This window comes from Mytilus trossulus, chromosome 2 (genome assembly GCF_036588685.1).
Source record: "Mytilus trossulus isolate FHL-02 chromosome 2, PNRI_Mtr1.1.1.hap1, whole genome shotgun sequence".
Taxonomy (NCBI): Eukaryota; Metazoa; Mollusca; class Bivalvia; order Mytilida; family Mytilidae; genus Mytilus; species Mytilus trossulus.
Window position 1 is genome coordinate 96,790,962 of NC_086374.1, and position 18,533 is coordinate 96,809,494.

Here is an 18,533-nt window from a genome sequence, read left to right on the forward strand (position 1 = left end):
AACTTTTCTCTCATGTATAATTCTTTTTCTTTGTTAAATTACCCAACTACTCACCAGAAGGCGTCTTGTGCATCCATAAACAACAATGCCATACCAACTATAAAGTTCATTCCTTGACAATAGCCAATGGTTGGATTGTGGCAGCAGTAAGCTAGCAGTACATCTTGTAAGTCCATTATCTGAAATCAAATAAGTCAAATTCTGATGCAACATGGTTTATAAAGTTCATTTTGATTGGATAGTGTCATAAACCTTCATGGTATCAATTCACAATTGATGCTATGAAAAGATATGCCCAAGTGAGACAACGTTTGCCATATTTTAAATGTATGTTTTGATGTAGTTTTCTGTCAGTTTCATTAGAAGGGAGATTACAACGTTGTATTTCAAGCTCCAACAGCATCAATTGCCAATTGATAGTAGCAAATACCTGTTTTCTGGCTCAGCTTACGTGTCACCAGTAAACTTAATTTGCGACCATTAAATCACCAATTGATGTCGTCTGTGCTTAAAATACAGTACAGTTATTTCAATATTACTGATGTCATGAAACATTCTTGTAATTGTTCAAAGATGTCAATGAATAAAAAATCTAAATATACTATTTAATATTTAAACAATAAGATAACTTGATCATTCACTTATCTTATTTTTAGAGTGTTTTTTTTCAGCTTTTCTGCTTTTTCTAGGTACTCTTATTCTCCAGTGGAGATACAAGGAGAGACATAATGAAATGGGTGCCATATTTTAGAGTGAGTTACCCTACGCACAGTTTGTAGGGATTTGGGAACTGCAAAACTTATATTGACATGATGGTAAAATAGGTTTTGATCATTATTGAAGGCTGTACCGTGATCTATAGTTTTAAACTTTTACATCATATAGTCTCTGGTTTAGAGCTGTCTCATAGACAATCTTACAACATCCTCTGATTATTTATTTTTTTAAAGAAAATGAATTTTGTGGTGATCAGTTTTTCCTGGAATAATCATGACTAATTTATTTTGAAACGCCAATCATTATACTTACTCCTTTTGAGCCTGGAGCTGAGAATTTGATGTTGCTTGGCATAGTTCTCATCAGATCTAATGATATCTGTTTTCTGTACTGAGAGGCCAACTGGAAATGGAAAAGTTCATGGTTTAAGGAGTACCCAACACTTAGACTAAAATAGATTTGGCTGGTTGCATTTTCATAAAATTTTAACAAAATATTCCCTTTGACCTGTTGACAAAAATATGAAAATGTTTAGAAATTTGAACCGCACAATCTGCAGGAATAATTTGGTTGGATAAAAAAATCTAATTTTGATCATTGAAAAGCATGATTTCTCCTTACTAATAGTATGTGATTATAATGTTCAGCTGATATTTAAAAGTTAACTCCATAAGGTGTTAGTGAGTTACATATAAAAAACTTTTTTGTTGGGAGGGGGGTGTCCAAATTTTAACTTGAATTTTATTTCTTTATTCATAATCACATGCAAATCATATAAGTCACCTGAATTTTTCATAGCTGACAAAAAGTTGAACAGGATTATTAGGTCCGACACCACAATTGTCGTCCCTTGATTTTCGTTGTTCACAAATATAGTCCCTAGCGTTAACAGTGGGTTACTTGCCATTAATTTTTATACCCATTCCAAATTTATTTCTCCATGTTTAATGCCTAAAATTGTAAATAGGGGGATGAAATTACACTGTAAAAAAATTTGGGTCCAGAATATTACAGGAAAGTAGTTATTTGGTCCAGCTGAAAAAGGTAAAAATTTAGTACTTCAGAAGCTGTCAAAAGATTTCAAGACACCCTAAACACAAAAGTGTCCATATTTTGAGATAGAGCCGATGAAGTTTTCTATACTTTTTATATAATTTGTCCCAAAAGTAGTACAACACACTGTAAAAATTTCATTGAGAAAGCGCTGGTGGGATTTTTTAAATTTTCATTTATGTTCTAAAAGAAATGCACTACAAATTCCTATACAAATTTCTGAAGTTTCTTACAGGAAAATCAAGCAAGTGATTACACAAATTCCTGAAGTTACTTACATGAAACCAGGCAAGTGACTATACAAATTCCTAAAATAACTAACAGGTGAATCAGGCAAGTGACTTCTCAAATTCCTGAAATAAGTTACGGGTGAATCAGGCAAGTGGCTATACAAATTCCTAAAATAACTTACAGGTGAATCAGGCAAGTGACTACACAAATTCCTGAAGTAATGTGGTCCTTTCTCTTCCATGATATCTCTACATTTGAAATGTACCAGCTGTCTCCATACTTGTTTTCTAAATCTGTCTGGGATTCCTCCTCTACACAATGGTTTTAACTCTTTTGGCTGAAAAAAACAAAAATCCATTTTCCAACTAAAAAAAGTGTCATGAAAATTCACAATATTTGTTTATTAGTCATATGAAATGAGCCTTTGAAATAAACAATATGAGATCAGTTCTCACTTTTAACTCTAACATCAACCTGGTGTTGTAACAGCACTGGTTGATAAACAAAACTGTAAACAATTCCATTTGTATATGTTTGTTTGTTGGTGTTTAGAATCACTTTTAGCAACCTTAAATATATCGTGACGGCAAGTATTTATTTGATGAGTTATGGGAACCTTAAATATATCATGGCGGCAAGTATTTATTTGATGAGTTATGGCAACCTTAAATATATCGTGAGGGCAAGTATTTATTTGATGAGTTATGGCAACCTTAAATATATCATGGCGGCAAGTATTTATTTGATGAGTTATGGCAACCTTAAATATATCGTGACGGCAAGTATTTATTTGATGAGTTATGGCAACCTTAAATATATCGTGACGGCAAGTATTTACTTGATGAGTTATTGAAGAAAAATGACAAAGTCAGTAAAGCAATATTTGATTGTCTGCTAAGGTTTATGTATTGTTGGGTTGCTGCCTACATGATACCAAATAAACATATCCTTTTATTTATTTTGTCAAGGGTACTTGTTAGGAAGTTTGTGAATTATATCACAATTATTTGTGATATATATATTTATCGCTATTTTGTGCATTTTTCCTTTGATCTTTTTTTGTGATAATTGTCATATCATGCTTCTCGCTTGATATGGAAAAATTATTGCTAGAAACTAAGGAGCCACGTGGCGTTGCTAACGAAATTGACATTGAAATTGACAACGTCGTCACAGGTAAAATAGCGATAAACAGATTATCATTGGTCATCTCAACTCGATTGCTTTTCTCACTTTCGCTGTACCAGCTCAAGCGAGAAAGTCAATCTCGTTGAGATAATCAACGATAATCTATAAATATAATATATGAATATAATATATATATATATTTCGACCTGCTAGTCAAATGCGTTTTGTTTAAATATACTTTTTCACTTTGTTGGTCTTTTCAAAAATGTTGTTTGTGCTGTTTTTAGACCCTTCTACAACCAAATTTGTTTGACATGCACACGTATAAAAATTGCGGTTTTTATCCAACGCAATCATAGGTTTGAACGTAGTTTTCAATTTAGACTCGTTTATATATATGTATATATATTCATCACAAATAATTGTTGAGCCCTTCCCATAACTTAGTGTCACTCATTGCCCAACATCACAGGTTTGAAATTTCATTGACATCTTGACATTTATGGGTTTACAACTTCTCAAAGTAATTCTTTTTCATTGCATAAAAGATTCATGTATCTTGAAAGCTTTTTTCAGGTATAAATAAATTACCATATCTTATAAAGTTACTAAGATCTTTCATAGGACGATGACATTTTGAATCACTGCAAGTTAGTGACCAATCAATACAAGCTGATGTAGCGGACTATTAAATAACACTTATTGTTCATGATGTAACATATCACAAAACTAGTTCAGAAGTGTCAGAAATGTATAAAATATTGAATTAGGCTTTATATTAATAATTGGAGATGTGTGGAGACCATAATTTGGTTGTTTCTGTTTGAAATGTTTCAGTCATTTTATAGCTAGATAAGTGTGAGCCAAGGCTTTATAATGAAAGCTGTTCTTTAACCTATAATAATATATAACTTTTTACAAATTGTGATTTGGATGGAGAGTTGCCTCATTGGTACTCATACCACATCTTCCTATATCTCTCTACAGTACATGTCAATATGACAGGAACCCAATAACAACAAGAATGCACACTTCTCAATTAATTTGCCAAAAAGACATTAAATTTTTCATTTCTGTCGACTTTATTTCATGGTTCAGCTTAAAATTTTGGTAAATATGATAATTTTCTCTTACATGACTAGCAATTGATTTGCCATGTTGTCTCATGAAATGTGTCCATCGTTTCTGATGTTCCTCATATGTTCCAGCCTGCGACAGATAATGTTGGGCCAGTTCCTGACACAGGTAATGCAGTAGCAGGCTCTGGTCCTCAAACTTATGTCGGAATCCATAACTATCTACATGGACTTCCTGATTATTCAAACTAGAAATAAAACCAATATAAAATATTATAAAAGAATTATATACTTGTCTGTACTGAAAATTTGTCTTGCCACAAACGTGATACAGTATAGTGGGTTATTTTCTCGGGGTGTATTGCTTATTTTGTCGAATAGATTAAAATCTCCCAAATAAATTTTGCAAATTCCAAACTGTACATCCAAAGGTATTGATAAAAGTTTAGAATCCGCCAAAATCTTTTGTAATATTATTCAATAAAAATTAAGCGAAATTTTACACCTGTGGAATATAACCTGCTATAGGGTATTAGATTAAGAATCAATTTCTTCATGATATGTCAGTCATCTATAGAAAACATTTCATCTGATGGGAAAAGATGATGTTTGAGCTGAGTTCTGTGATGAATTTACCTGGCTTTGGAAGGGTTGGTGTTAAATTAATATGGAATTAGACATTAGTTTTCATCCTTATTGAAAAGTTGAATATTTGAAAAAGCTATTTTTTTACCTTTCATAAGTTGGCAGCCCTGGATTAATCCTTCTTGCTTCTTCAAGTAACCTCTTTATCCTAATTTTGTGCTGCAAACAAAATATTTGAATACATTATATTTTACTTTTGAGTCTTTATAGTTTCATCAGATTCTACATGCAAGCACTTGTCAGATTTAATAGTTATATTGAATATAAGTAATACATTACTAGAGGTTTATAATGCCCTTGACACCTTAGTAATTAAATTGACCAAGGAATACATTTAAAGAAGAAAACATCACAGGGTATAAAAAGTCAATATCACAGAAAAATCAGAGCATTTTTTCATTTTTTATTGACCTTGAAGTGACTTTCAAATAATTGATCATTTGATCGATGGTTACTTACCATCTTGCTATATATATTTCTCATGATTATTCGGGATGAACGATGTATAATAGCAATAAAAAAAGAAGGCCTATGCTTCACAAAATGTTGAATCATCTATAAACAGTGGCAAGTTATTTTAAGAAGCTAAATAAACTGTTACTGTTCCTAAATAAGGCCACCTTAAACGTTTTTTTATGTATATCATTTCATATTTCAAACATCAGTGGCCCTCAAATCAGACCAGTTGAATTGTTAACAAATTAACAAAGTTATAGGACATTAAAAACTGAAAAATTCTAAAATTTGTGCCAAACAGGGAAAACTCTTGTCATTAATTTCTATACCCTATCTCCTCCAAAGAGAATGAGTTCTGCGTCCTCCACACTATCCCCTGTAGGGAACCGAATACTGGACTGTATCAGGAGCACATAATCCAGTTTCCATTTCTCTATTTCTGCCTCTAATGTTCTTATTTTTCTGTAAAGAATCAAAGACAAACTAATTGTATTGAGAAAACCTACTTCATTCTTGCATTTAATGTCAAAATATCAAAAAACATGAATATTTCTGTAACAGTTGTTTTTATTTGTTTATTTTTGTATTTTGATATCTATTTTTGTTTTTGTGGGAAAAATTTGGTTGAATAAGGAGTCAGTACCAATTTTTCGTGGATAGAGGAAAACTTGGATATTCAGGGATCCTAATTTGTGGTTTTGGCAAAGTTTGCATATTCAAACTTGGAATTATTATTAATTCAGAATTTCTTGTGCCTGAAATTTCTAATAAATTCCATGTTTATTCTGTACTTCAATGGTCTGTGCTCCGAACAACACTTTCTTTTACAAAGAAGATAGTACATTTTCAATAGAATGTACTGTGCCGTGGACAACACTATCTATACAAAATACATTATATGGAAAGTGTTATGAACCGCTCAAAACATTATTATACCAAATAAACATGGAATTTATTAAAAAATTTCCAGCACAGAAAATTTTGCAAATTCCATAATTAAAAATAATTCCAAGTAACTGTTATACTTTCTTTTAGTAATTTTGTATTTCGTTGAACATTTATTTTCGTGGTTCCCCTGTTCCCACTAAAGCTACTAATATTGTTTTCCAACCAATATTAATGAATCCACAGTATCTGATTAAGTTGGTTTACAGTATGTTACTTGAGCTTCTTCTATCTCTTTCCCTCTATTGGCCATCTTTTCTAGTTAATGAAAGGTAAACTTACTCCTCTTGTTGATAAAAACTGTTACGATCTGTCTCTCGTAATTTGGCTAATTTTTTCACTTCTTCATTTAGGAACTTATTCTGATTCTGCAGCACTCTCAATCGCTCTTGTAAATCTTTGTCATTCTTTGATGATGACTTGCTGTAATGGACAAAAATCAGATGAAATAAAATGGGACCTGAAGTGTAATTTTCGTGCTGAGGTAAAAAGTAATTCTCTTGCTTGTAACAACATATTTCAACTAAATTGGTGAAAAAGCAATGAGAATGTTATTTTTATTTTTTCTTTCATAATGAAATGCCTATTTTATTTCAAATTCATATCCATGCACATACCCTGACTATCATAAATCTAATCAGCAACCAAAAACGCCCATGTTGTACAAAATTGGTGCCCTATTTTAAAGAATAATCTTACTGAAATTTCCATATTCTAGTTCTCTCTGAGCACTCAGGGTTCTCTCAACATGAAAAATTGATAACCCACGAGATAACACAAAAGTGCCGAAAATGGTGTTATACATCTATCAATCAAATCAAATAAAACAAATCTAATAAATATTATTGCATCGCGTTTAACGGTGTCATGTGGTACCACCCTTTAAGACCGTAGGAGTTTAGTAAATTTCATAGGGGGTCCTTGACGCGGTAATGGTGACGTCATCTATTAAGGGCATACGGATACAGTTTTGATCCTGTATTTACAGGTTCGTGAATTGAGGAAAATACGTCATTTTTTGCTGCATGTTTATTAAAATTTAAAAAAATCCTCTATTTACAGTTTTATAAAATTTGGGCCACATAATCTCCCTGCAAAATGAATCAAATTGCTGTTTTGAAAAATAGGGGACCATGAACTTGTTTTCAAATTAAACTAGTTTGAATGATAAAAATCAGTTGAAAAATGCATCTTTTCCCGATATGTCAAAGTTTGACATCGCGAAAATAACATTTTAAGTTAGCAACGTCATTACCTCCACTGTAACTGTATCGTATGCCCTTAATGTTGTCATGTTTCATTGTTTATTTTACAATAAAACACAGCAGAAAAGGTCCAGCGTGTGATAAATTCGTTATACAGTGAACTACTGACCCCCTACGGATCCATAGAGGGGGAATAAAATACATAGGGGATTCAGACTCAGGCCTCACGCCCTATGGATTTTACTTACCCTCTATGGATCCGTAGGGGCCAGGGGGTCAGTAGCGAACCATACAACTTATAATATCTTACCCAGACCCTGTTTTAGCAAGTTCACTGACTGAAGAAGTATCTAATCTTCCCTCTAAGAATCTAATTGCATCTTCTCTCTGAACCAGTAACTCTTGGTAACTGGACTGTCTGTTCATTACCTTGGCAAGCTCACATTTTGTTGATCTAAAATTTAAAAAAAATCTGAATCGGGAATTCACCATATTTCTAATACCTTTTTATAATCTAGACAGTTAAATTTAGTTTTAGTAAAAATAAGTTTTGATAATAAAAAAATTACAATTGATAATTATATGAACTTATGCTTATTTTCATAGTTAACAACCTGATGTACTTACTGGCAGATCATAATCCAATTATTTGGCCATTAAATGCATTAAATGCGAAATGATTGTTGGATGTGTGAATTTGAAAAAGAATATTGGAGTTGACATGTATAGATAGTAATCTTCTGAAATACTTAAGAATTATAGATTATCAATGGTTTTAAACAAGAGGGTGTTTTTTCAGGTACATCAAAGGCAACAGCTGTGAAATGAGGTCACAGAGAAACATCCTGAGTTTGAAAGACCACAGATATTCATAATATTTTGCTAAATTTCATTTCATTTATAAAATTTTGTTGAAGTTATCTCCCTTAATAGAAGTTTTATAATGCATTCTATATTGTTTGTTCTATGATCGGGTTGTTGTCTCTTTGACACATTCCCCATTTCCATTCTCAATTTTATATAATTTATATCTAACATGGTGGGGGCCCATATGAAAAATTATAAATGAATTTCAACTTATTTTTATATCCTAAATTTGTATCAGATATAAAAAGTTTATTTTTGCATGCTTTCCACCCATGAATTACATTTCGTATGCTTTCCACCCATGAATCACATTTTGTATGCTTTCCACCCATGAATTACATTTTGTATGCTTTCCACCCATGAATCACATTTTGTATGCTTTCCACCCATGAATCACATTTTGTATGCTTTCCAACCATGAATCACATTTTGTATGCTTTCCACCCATGAATCACATTTTGTAGGCTTTCCAACCATGAATCACATTTTGTATGCTTTCCACCCATGAATCACATTTTGAATGACTCTTTAATGTACTGGTACAACTTGTCTATTGTTGAAACCTATAATTATGCTGATCATTTTAGTCTGGCCTTTATCCCACTTCTTTAAAAGTTTTGTGCTATAGTTGCAACCTCCACTTTTTTGTTCTCGATCAATGTATTAGGATTGGGACATATGATTGCCCCCCCCCCCCCCCCTTTAATCCCTTAATCATGGGTTTGGAACTCCCTTTTGAAAACAGCTGAATACACCCCCTTAAACATAAGTTGACAGTACATGTACTTACAAAATTAAGTTATTTTGACATTATCCAGTATCCAAATTTCCACTTACTAGCACAGTATAAAATGTTGAACTATAGTATAGTGTTTAGTGTAATTGAAATGTAATGATTGTTTTGCAGATCCAGTGGATTAGATGTGATTTTTTTTTTAACATTTCTCATTTTATAACTTTCTGCAAATTATACAGATAGATTCCTTCAATAAAGACTTTCTAATTTGTTATCCTTTTCCTGGTTATAAACCCTTTATGAACTAGAACCATATGGTGCTCTAAATATATCAAAAACATTAATTAATTTACATAAAAGAACTTTCATCATTTTTTTATTTGAAATAATTTTCCTACCTTATTGAATCAACAAAGTTAGCCAACATTTTTATGAAATAATCTAAAATTCTTATGTTTTCATTATATCCATCCCCAAATGTTACACATAACTCTATGTAATAAATATACTACAAAAATCAATAAAATGGTTTACCATAGAATACTGACTAATTTTATGAAGGCCAATATCATGTTTTTGATACTTTACTTTAGGCACCTATTTTTATAGGAGCGCTACACAACTACAGCATATTATAAATAATATGGAATCCAAAATTATAGAATGAATTACAAATATTAAATTATAAAAAATGGCAACTTCAACCAAATTTTTGCCCAGCAGGAAATGAAAAATGCCAAAAATAGAAACTGTATACAGTTATTAACATGAAACTTTCCCTTTCATTGGCTATTTTATTCATTTTTGTATTGTTTTAAATATAATTTCAAAGTCATCGTTTTCCTTTTAAATATTTTTATTGAAAATCTAGTTATATATAAATGCCTGACATAAAAACAAAACTTAATATTTAATGCTAAACAATATGAACGTCTAAAACTCTCTAATACTAGTACCATGAAGTCGTTATGCTTAAATACAGGCCCACCAGCCAAATACTTGTAAAAGATATATCTAGCATGCAAGAAATATCCTACAGTACAGGGCAAACAGATCCTTTTTACAAAATTATAAATAAAAAACCTGAGGATCAGACCTGTGATTCCAAAAGTTTACTGGAAAGACTGTACTAAACAAGTACTTTTCTTTATGGGTATCAGCTCCGATACATGGTTTGTAAACATAATATTGGTTCATAGGTTGTCCAATTTATAGTATAAACATTTACACTTCAGACTCAATGGAAAATATGTATTTTGTAGGGTACTAAATTTAACACAAAATCAATGTAAATTTGTTCTGTTAAACAATAAAACTTTCATAGTAAGTGAATCACCAGTCAGTACACAGTACTCAACAGGGGACAAGGACAACAACTGTTTCCCTGCCCGAAAGACCAAGCTGTTACCATCAGTCAAAAGTCCAAGGGTTAAAAAAAACAGCACTTTTCCAAGTGCATATTGGGTCTAACATAGATGCTGAATCTAAATTGTGTCTTATATCTTTGGTTTCAAGAAAGAAAAAGCATTTGTGGATAAGAACTTATTAGCAAAAATACTGCAAGCAGAAATATGACTATGGTACTACTATATCAAGATATAAAACAAGCAATGCAAAAAGCCTTATAATTGAAAGTCAACATTTTGGTTGGATAAGTGGTAAAACATTGCAGTCTGATAACATTTTATAATTATATTTCAAGAAAAAACAAGAAACAAGAAACAATTATGAACCACATCAACAATTAATGACAACTACTGAACATCAGGTTCTGTTTATTTTTAAATACAACATCTTCTTATTTAAATTTAATGTACAGCAGTTGTATGAAAAGTGTTATAAAAATCTGTGACATGACAAATATTTACTGTAACTTGACCTTGACCCATTTACTTACTGTAAATTGACCTTATTTGAATGCTTGACAAGTCAACACCTATTGGTAGATACCGCTCTTATTGATTTGGAAATTAGAATGGCCTTCATTATCACTGAACTAGTAGATATTTGTTTAGGGGCCACCTGAAAGACACCTTCAGGTGCAGGAATTTCTCGAAACATTGAAGACCTGTTGGTGACCTTCCGCTGTTGTTTTTCCTATGGTCCGGTTGTTGTCTCTTTGATACATTCCCCATTTCCATTCTCAATTTTATTTATAAACAATTGAAAATTCAACCAATGACGTAACATTATTTTAATTATTGTACAAACAATGAGATTACCCATATATATATAGTCCTTTAGATTCTGAAAAGGTGAATTCTGAATCTAGACTGGTTAGTAATTATCAGACAGTAATCAAAACTAAATTTGGCAACTTTCGTTTGACCTAGTGGAAGCCAGTGTTAACCTTTCAACCAGAGTAAAAGAAAGAATTATGAGTGACTTTTTACGACTGCATGACCTTTTGTTAAATCATAGACATGCAAGATCTAAATACACATACTTAAAGCTTGCAGGTGAGAATCTGTAGTCTGAATACACAGTACTAAGCTTGCAGGTGTGACTTATGACCACATGTTAATTCTAACTTACATGAGTTCTTTCTCCAAGTCCTGTAAGCGTCCGGCCAGTTCCGCTGAGCTTGCATCTCCTCTATCTATGGCTGAATCACTGGACAATGAACTGCTGAAAATAATAAAAACATGTATGCTCCTACTCTGTCATAAAAACTATTATGAGGAAGGCATTACCTGTAAATGGGGACGAAGTCTGTATGAATTATTTTTTGTAACTTAAATATTTGTTAAAAAAAAGAAACGAAAATACCGTAAGGTTTCCCATTATGGTTCTGTTGTAAGGGATTTTAGTTGTGATGTTATTTAAATTATGACATCATATGCAATGTAAACAAAGAAACGCTATCTTCAGGTAACGTTTTTTCATATCAAGGAATTATTAAAAATGAAATTGGTATTGCGTTTCTTCCTATTTTATACTAGACTGATAAATATATATTTTACTCATAGTTTTATACAAACAAGACCGAAAAAGGAATTACATTGTAGATTTCTGCGCAGATGCGGGAATTCAAAACATGACATAAAAAAATTGAACAATTTTGAGTTCATTAGAACAATGAAAATTTCAGGATTTTTTTTCTTTTTTTTGTTACTATTGATTTTTCTACTGTTATTGGGGACTTCGTCCCCATATTACACATAATTCTTTTTTGGCAATTTTTAAATTATACAAATGAAGAAACGCAAAAGAAGGATCAAATGAACTTCATATTTGGTTTAGCAGCAGTGAATACACCTATGGGATGGATCAGACAAACACATATGATCACATACTGTACATCCAGTTTATAGTAATTGCCCTTTGCATTTATAATAAAGTATGAAACAATTGTTTAAAAGTATAGAAAAATATGAATTGATACCAACAGATAAGATTTTTCAATATTATGTCAAAGTGTATTAGTAGATGTTCTTTTAATAAATTGTGTTTCTGCTCCTCCCCTATAGATAATGTTAAGTACATTAAAGTTAGTCTGTGTGATAAGTTTTTAAAATTCCTCAAATAAAAATTTATGTTGATGATTTTTAAATAGTTTTGAAAGTAAAATTATCTGATTCAAATATTAAACTTACATTAACATTTTGACTTCATCAATCTGTTCGTGCAGTTTGAAATAATCCAGGAAAATATTCATTTGGCGAGGCTCATAAAAACTCAATTATTTTTTTTTTACGGAAAATGTCATCTACAAACTGTAGATATTTCACAATCACTTATTAACTACATATTTATGCAGAACTATAAATGTTCTTTCCATTATCCAAATCCTTTCACAAATGTATATATAACACGATTAAGTGCATACAGAAAGCAAACTTTAAGCCACACATCCATTGTGTCATTAAACTTTGACAAAATTTATAACTTTTTAAACTTTTAATTCATTTTAATAGTTTCCATTTACCTTTCAAATTATCAAAACTTGTTTTGACGTGGAAACAATTTATCTTAATGCATCTTAAGTTTAAAATGTCCCCATTTTCAGATCACCGCGGAAATTGACATTTTCATAAAATGTAAATAAGTATTGAACAAGTTGTTGAATTTATTTTCACATAAAACGTGTAACACATGTAAATACCAATCATACCTAAGACTGGCTCAAACTTTTAAACAGGTTGCACATAAAATTTTCGTTTATCCGTTTTTTTTGTTTTTTTTTTAACTATTCATTGATTTAATTGTAGAAATCAAGACTTCTTTAACATTATGTCAGTATTTAATCAAGCAAAGTTAAGACCATCATATACAGACCCACAAACATGGTCATGAATGGTTTTAGTTTACTGTTCAACAGATTTATATATAATCAAGACTTTTGATCCAATATATTCAATAGATGTCAAAATGACCTGATTCAGCATAACAATATATGGTATATTAGTTAGGTCATATGAACCTCAGGACAAAAAATAGAAAATGAAATACCTTAAAAATAGCCAATAGGGTAAATGTTAAATTAGGAAGACATTTTTCGGTGAAGGAGAAACAAACCCCTTTACACCTTCAACGTTTTTCCCCGTACATTTATTCCATATAGGAGGGGTCCTGATCCTGTAATTCCGGAATTCAAAACATGAAATCCTGAGGTCCCGAATTTAAATAAAGTAAATCTCGACATCCCAAATTTGAAAAAAAGGAATCCCTTATCCCGAGAGGATCAATCCCGAAATCCTGCGCTTAAAAACACCTGATCCCGGAATCCCGATAAAGGTCCTATCCCCCCTCATATAGTAAAAGAATTGAGAAGCTCTGAAGAGCCTATAAATAGCTCACCAGGCAAAATATGCAACACTATAGATTAATCATTATTCTTAGGAGACCAATATTTGTCGGTAAAGTCGATTCACAAATTCAAATGGTCAACAATGAACAAATAGTATTTTTAATAACAAGTCATCTGACAGTTTTGATGTAACTACCTTAGATTTCATCATTATAAACATTTTTGCTATGTACAGTTACTTGAAGTTGCATAAATGCAAAAGCTTGGTCAAATATGAACAATTTAAAGGGGCAATAATCCCAACAAGAAGTCATCTGATCATTTTGGTGAACTAGAAAATATGTAGGTTATGACTTTCTTAGCATTTTTGCCATGTCAGATTTCTCAATCTTTTTTCAAAAAAGACGGTTTTATAATTATTAGCACATATTTTTTAAAGTAAGGGAAATAAAATTGCAACTAATTAAATATTGTGTTTAAGGAGTGATTAATTGAATTAAATCAATTTCAATATGAAATCAAACAAAAACATGCTTTTTTTACTGGATCTTGAAACTACTAAAGAATTACTGTTGATTCCTTTATTTTCGTGGGAAAAATATTGTAAGGACAAAATGATTTACATTGAAGGATAGGTATATGGAAGAGACTAAACTGTGACTTTTTCAAATAATATGAATCTTTATACCGAACTTATACTAAACAGATGGTATTTTTTTAAAATAAGTAAAGCTTCTTCTTCTTACATACACTAGTGTATGGGTAATATGGACTGCTTGGTTTTTGTTTGCTTAATGTCTTGAGGCAAAGTGAAATATTAAATGCCAGTAAAAAACACAAAAGAAGTGTTATTTTTTTGTGAATTAAAACATTTGAAAATGACCAATTTCAAGCATTTTTACAAAACCTTTTAAAGTTATCCTTCCACTATCTCAACAGCAACTATTGTTCCATCATGGCTTTTGAACTACCATTGTTTTTTATTTGTTTTAAATACACTTTCGTACAGATTTAAGTTAAGAAAATTGACCAAATACGGCTGTTATGGCTTACCCTGTCCTTATGATGAATAAAAAATTTCTGAAGATCATGGACCACATAGTAATTATGACAATTATTTATAAAAAAAGACTTTCCTTTAATCATCTCTCAAGTAGTGTTTGTGTGTGTGTAAAGGGGGGTGGGGCAGTATCATACACCATTCAGAGTTTAACATAACCTTTTATGCTCTGAATGGTGATTAACTGATGTCTTCTTAATGTCCAGTGGCAAATATTTCTTGCATGTTCAGGACAATGGTCTGAATGGTTTGAATGGTGTGTGATCCTTAGTTATACTATGGAATACAAAGAAGTCAAGAAACCTTTAGATAATAAGAGTTATTCAATCACAGGTTGAGAAGATTTACTAAACTAGAGGCTCTTGAATGTCACTCATCTGTATCTACTGTGGTTTGGGAAATCATTTAAAATAAAGTTTAAAATCATAACAAGAGGCTCTCAAGAACCTGAATCGCTCACCTGAATTTTTTTGGTTAAATCTCTCATCAATGATTATTTTGGCTTTTCAATTTATTTAAATGTTCTTTGAATCGTCCTATTTTCTTCAAAGCAAAAAAAAAAATCAATTTCTCCTATGTTCTTTTTTAGCCATGACGGCCATGTTTTTTGACGAAATAAAAAATAAAGCACAAATTTTATTTTGTACACCCTACTGATCATTCAGTTGAAGTTTGGTTGAATTTGGTTGAGTAGTTTTAGAGGAGAAGATTTTTTAAAGTTAGCAAATATGATGAATAAATTGTGAAAAATTGTCATTAAAGGACAATAACCCCTTAAGGGGTCAATTGACAATTTTGGTCATGCTGACTTTTTTGTAGATCTTACTTTGCTGATAATTTTTGCTGTTTACAGTTTATCTTTATCTATAATAATATTCAAGATAATGACCAAAAACTGCAAAATTTCCTTAAAATTACCAATTAAGTGGCAGCAACCCAACAATGGTTCGTTTAATTCATCTGAAAATTTCAGGGCTGATAGATCTTGACCTAATGAACATTTTTACCCCATGTCAGATTTGCTCTAAATGCTTTCGTTTTTGAGATATAATGACCCCCATGTTCTATTTTAAGTAACGGCGGCCATGTTTTTTGACTGATCAAAAATCGAAGCACACACTTTGTGCAGGATATACTAAGGAACAATCATGCTAAGTTTCATTCAAATCCATTCAGTAGTTTCAGAGGAGAAGATGTTTGAAAAATTGTTAACGACGACAGACGACGATGACGACGACGACGGACGCCAAGTGATGAGAAAAGCTCACATGGCCTTTTAGGCCAGGTGAGCTAATAAATAGTGTTAGATACCCTAATGATTGAGACCAAGTTTGGTTAAATTTGGCTCAGTATTTAAATCAAAAGCAGAAGATTTTTGAAAAAAGTTTTCATAAAATTACCAATAAAATGTAGAAAAAGGCTTTTAAGGACAATAACTACAAGTGGATGTCAATTAACAATTTTGACAATGTTTGACTTATAAGTAGATCTTTCTTAAACTGAAAAATTTCATTTAAATGAAAGGATGCTATCATAAGTCACCCAAGTGAACCCCTCGTCTCCAAAATTTATTTCTCCAGGGCTTGTATAATGCTGGAAATGATTAACATTGTTTTTAGGGATCACCCTTAATAAAAAAAAGTTGGCAGGGGTTCCTCTAACCCCTACTATTCCACCAGGTCTAGAGGGGCATTAACATAAATCCTAACCTGATGAAAAATTTTACCCCATGTCAGATGTAAGCCACAAACTGAATTTTACCCCGATGTTCTATTTTCAGCTGTGTTGGCCATGTTGGAGACCCATTGGTGGCCTTCGGTTGTTGTCTGATCTATGGTCGGGTTGTTATCGCTTAGACACATTCCAGATTTCCTTCTCAATTTTAGTTGACAGGCTGGGTCATCACACATATTGTCTAATTGATACTCTAATAATGATTGTGGCCAACTTTGGTTAAACTTGGCCAGGCAGTTTCAGAAGTAAATTTTTGTAAAAGCTTACAAACAACAAATGACAATGACAATGACCATGGATAACGGATACCAAGTGATGTGAACTAAATTATGACATAGTTAATGAAGCAAAAACCACATGTAAATTATTAATAAATCTGCTTTCTTCATTAAGTAGATCTGAAGTAAGTGAGGCATTAAAAGTAGGTCAATCTGATATATTTTTCCCAAAAGTAATTATTAAAGACATGAAAAGTAGGTCAAATTGATCCACTTTCATCTTTTAAAATGCTGACTTACTCATTATTTTCTATGCATTGTTACTACCTCAGTGATCTTATGGTTGCTTTCATATTCCCAATGTAGGAGGTCAAGGGTTTTCATCCCAAGCCAGGTCAAACCAAAGAATTGAAAATTGAAATTTACCCGATCTCTGCCAAAGATGTGGCATTAAAGAGTAAGAGCAAAGAATGGTCGACTCGAAGTATGTGTCCTTTTGAGAGATATTTTGTGAACTAGTACGCTAAAAATCTGACTGAGTCACTCAGTGCATGACTCTTGTACAAAGCTGATTACATATCATATCAAATCATCATGTTCTTGTCCTGATATGCATGAAATATATGCCACTAGACATAAAATATCAATTCATATGTCTATGCAGTTACAATTATTCTTATTCTATTTTACCCCAATAGGTCCCCTCCTGAGCAGTGAGAGGTGATTCAAATATGATTCAAACACAAAACAGATACTGATATGTTTGTCTACACTTTTAAGATGATTCTCTCTTCTATATCTTACCAGAAATATTCTTCACTGGCTTTCACTAGACCCATATTCAAGTTAACAATATCTAAAATATGTAGTCTCTCTGACGAAAAATGCGAAATTTATGAAGTTAAGTTTATAATTTGTCATAGTTTATGTAAAAATTGTTATGATGATTCACGTATGCCATCTGTTACAGTATATTATTGATTTTGATTACTCATCAAGCAAACATTACTATTTTTTACTTTTATTTAGTACATTGATAGATGTTTCTAGTCATCTAGAGTTATTTCCCATTGCATAACAAAATCTTGAACCTTTTAGAATTCATATTTACTTGGTAGTTTAGCTTGTATAAAAAAAAGTTAGGTACAAATGTATTACACCAAATTTAGAATATAACAAGAATGTGTCCCAAGTACACAGACGCCCCATAGGGTGCAATCAACAGTTTTTTTCTATGACGTCATATTTTGAGGGACCATCTATAATTGACCCTTAGTGGTGTTAATGTTAATGGAGATACTTGTATAAAACTAGATATCATTAGAATCAGAATTTTCTCCAGTTTATAATGAAATAAAAATAAATTGTACTTTTAATAGTACCAAAAAGTTTTATCCAGAGAAAATGGGAAAAACATTGCCTAATCTATGCATAAAAAACATGAAATCAGGCCATGTGCACACCCATGCAGACATGATACATGCACATTTTTCATATTCAAAACTGTATGAATTTCATAGGTTTTTACCTGGTCTTTCTAAAAAATTATGTTTCAGGCTACGTTCGCCTGCTCCGAAAAGAGCTACAGTGGGTGCAAATAAGTTTTGCACTTTTCACTGCCAAAAAAACAGGATGTTTACAGTTTGTCTCCCCTTAAAACATGTGTATTTAGTCTAATTTTTAAAAATTATTTTAATCATTCAACCTGTTTT

The 18,533-nt window shown here is 31.6% G+C and overlaps 1 protein-coding gene across 3 annotated transcripts in view; it reads right to left on the reverse strand.

The window, feature by feature from the left end:
• Positions 1-18,533, reverse strand: part of LOC134708463 (uncharacterized) — a 76,407-nt gene that overhangs the window by 28,155 nt on the left and 29,719 nt on the right. The window contains exons 8-16 of one of the 3 annotated variants that reach the window (XM_063569015.1): positions 11,595-11,684; positions 7,767-7,910; positions 6,534-6,674; positions 5,636-5,768; positions 4,939-5,009; positions 4,264-4,453; positions 2,183-2,338; positions 1,030-1,119; positions 55-179 (exon numbers count right to left, since the gene is read on the reverse strand). In XM_063569015.1, the coding sequence (XP_063425085.1) occupies positions 55-179; positions 1,030-1,119; positions 2,183-2,338; positions 4,264-4,453; positions 4,939-5,009; positions 5,636-5,768; positions 6,534-6,674; positions 7,767-7,910; positions 11,595-11,684 (1,140 nt within the window). Of the gene's footprint in view, positions 1-54; positions 180-1,029; positions 1,120-2,182; positions 2,339-4,263; positions 4,454-4,938; positions 5,010-5,635; positions 5,769-6,533; positions 6,675-7,766; positions 7,911-9,457; positions 9,545-11,594; positions 11,688-18,533 lie in introns of those variants that run through there. The other 2 variants (XM_063569014.1, XM_063569016.1) reach the window with 2 other exon arrangements.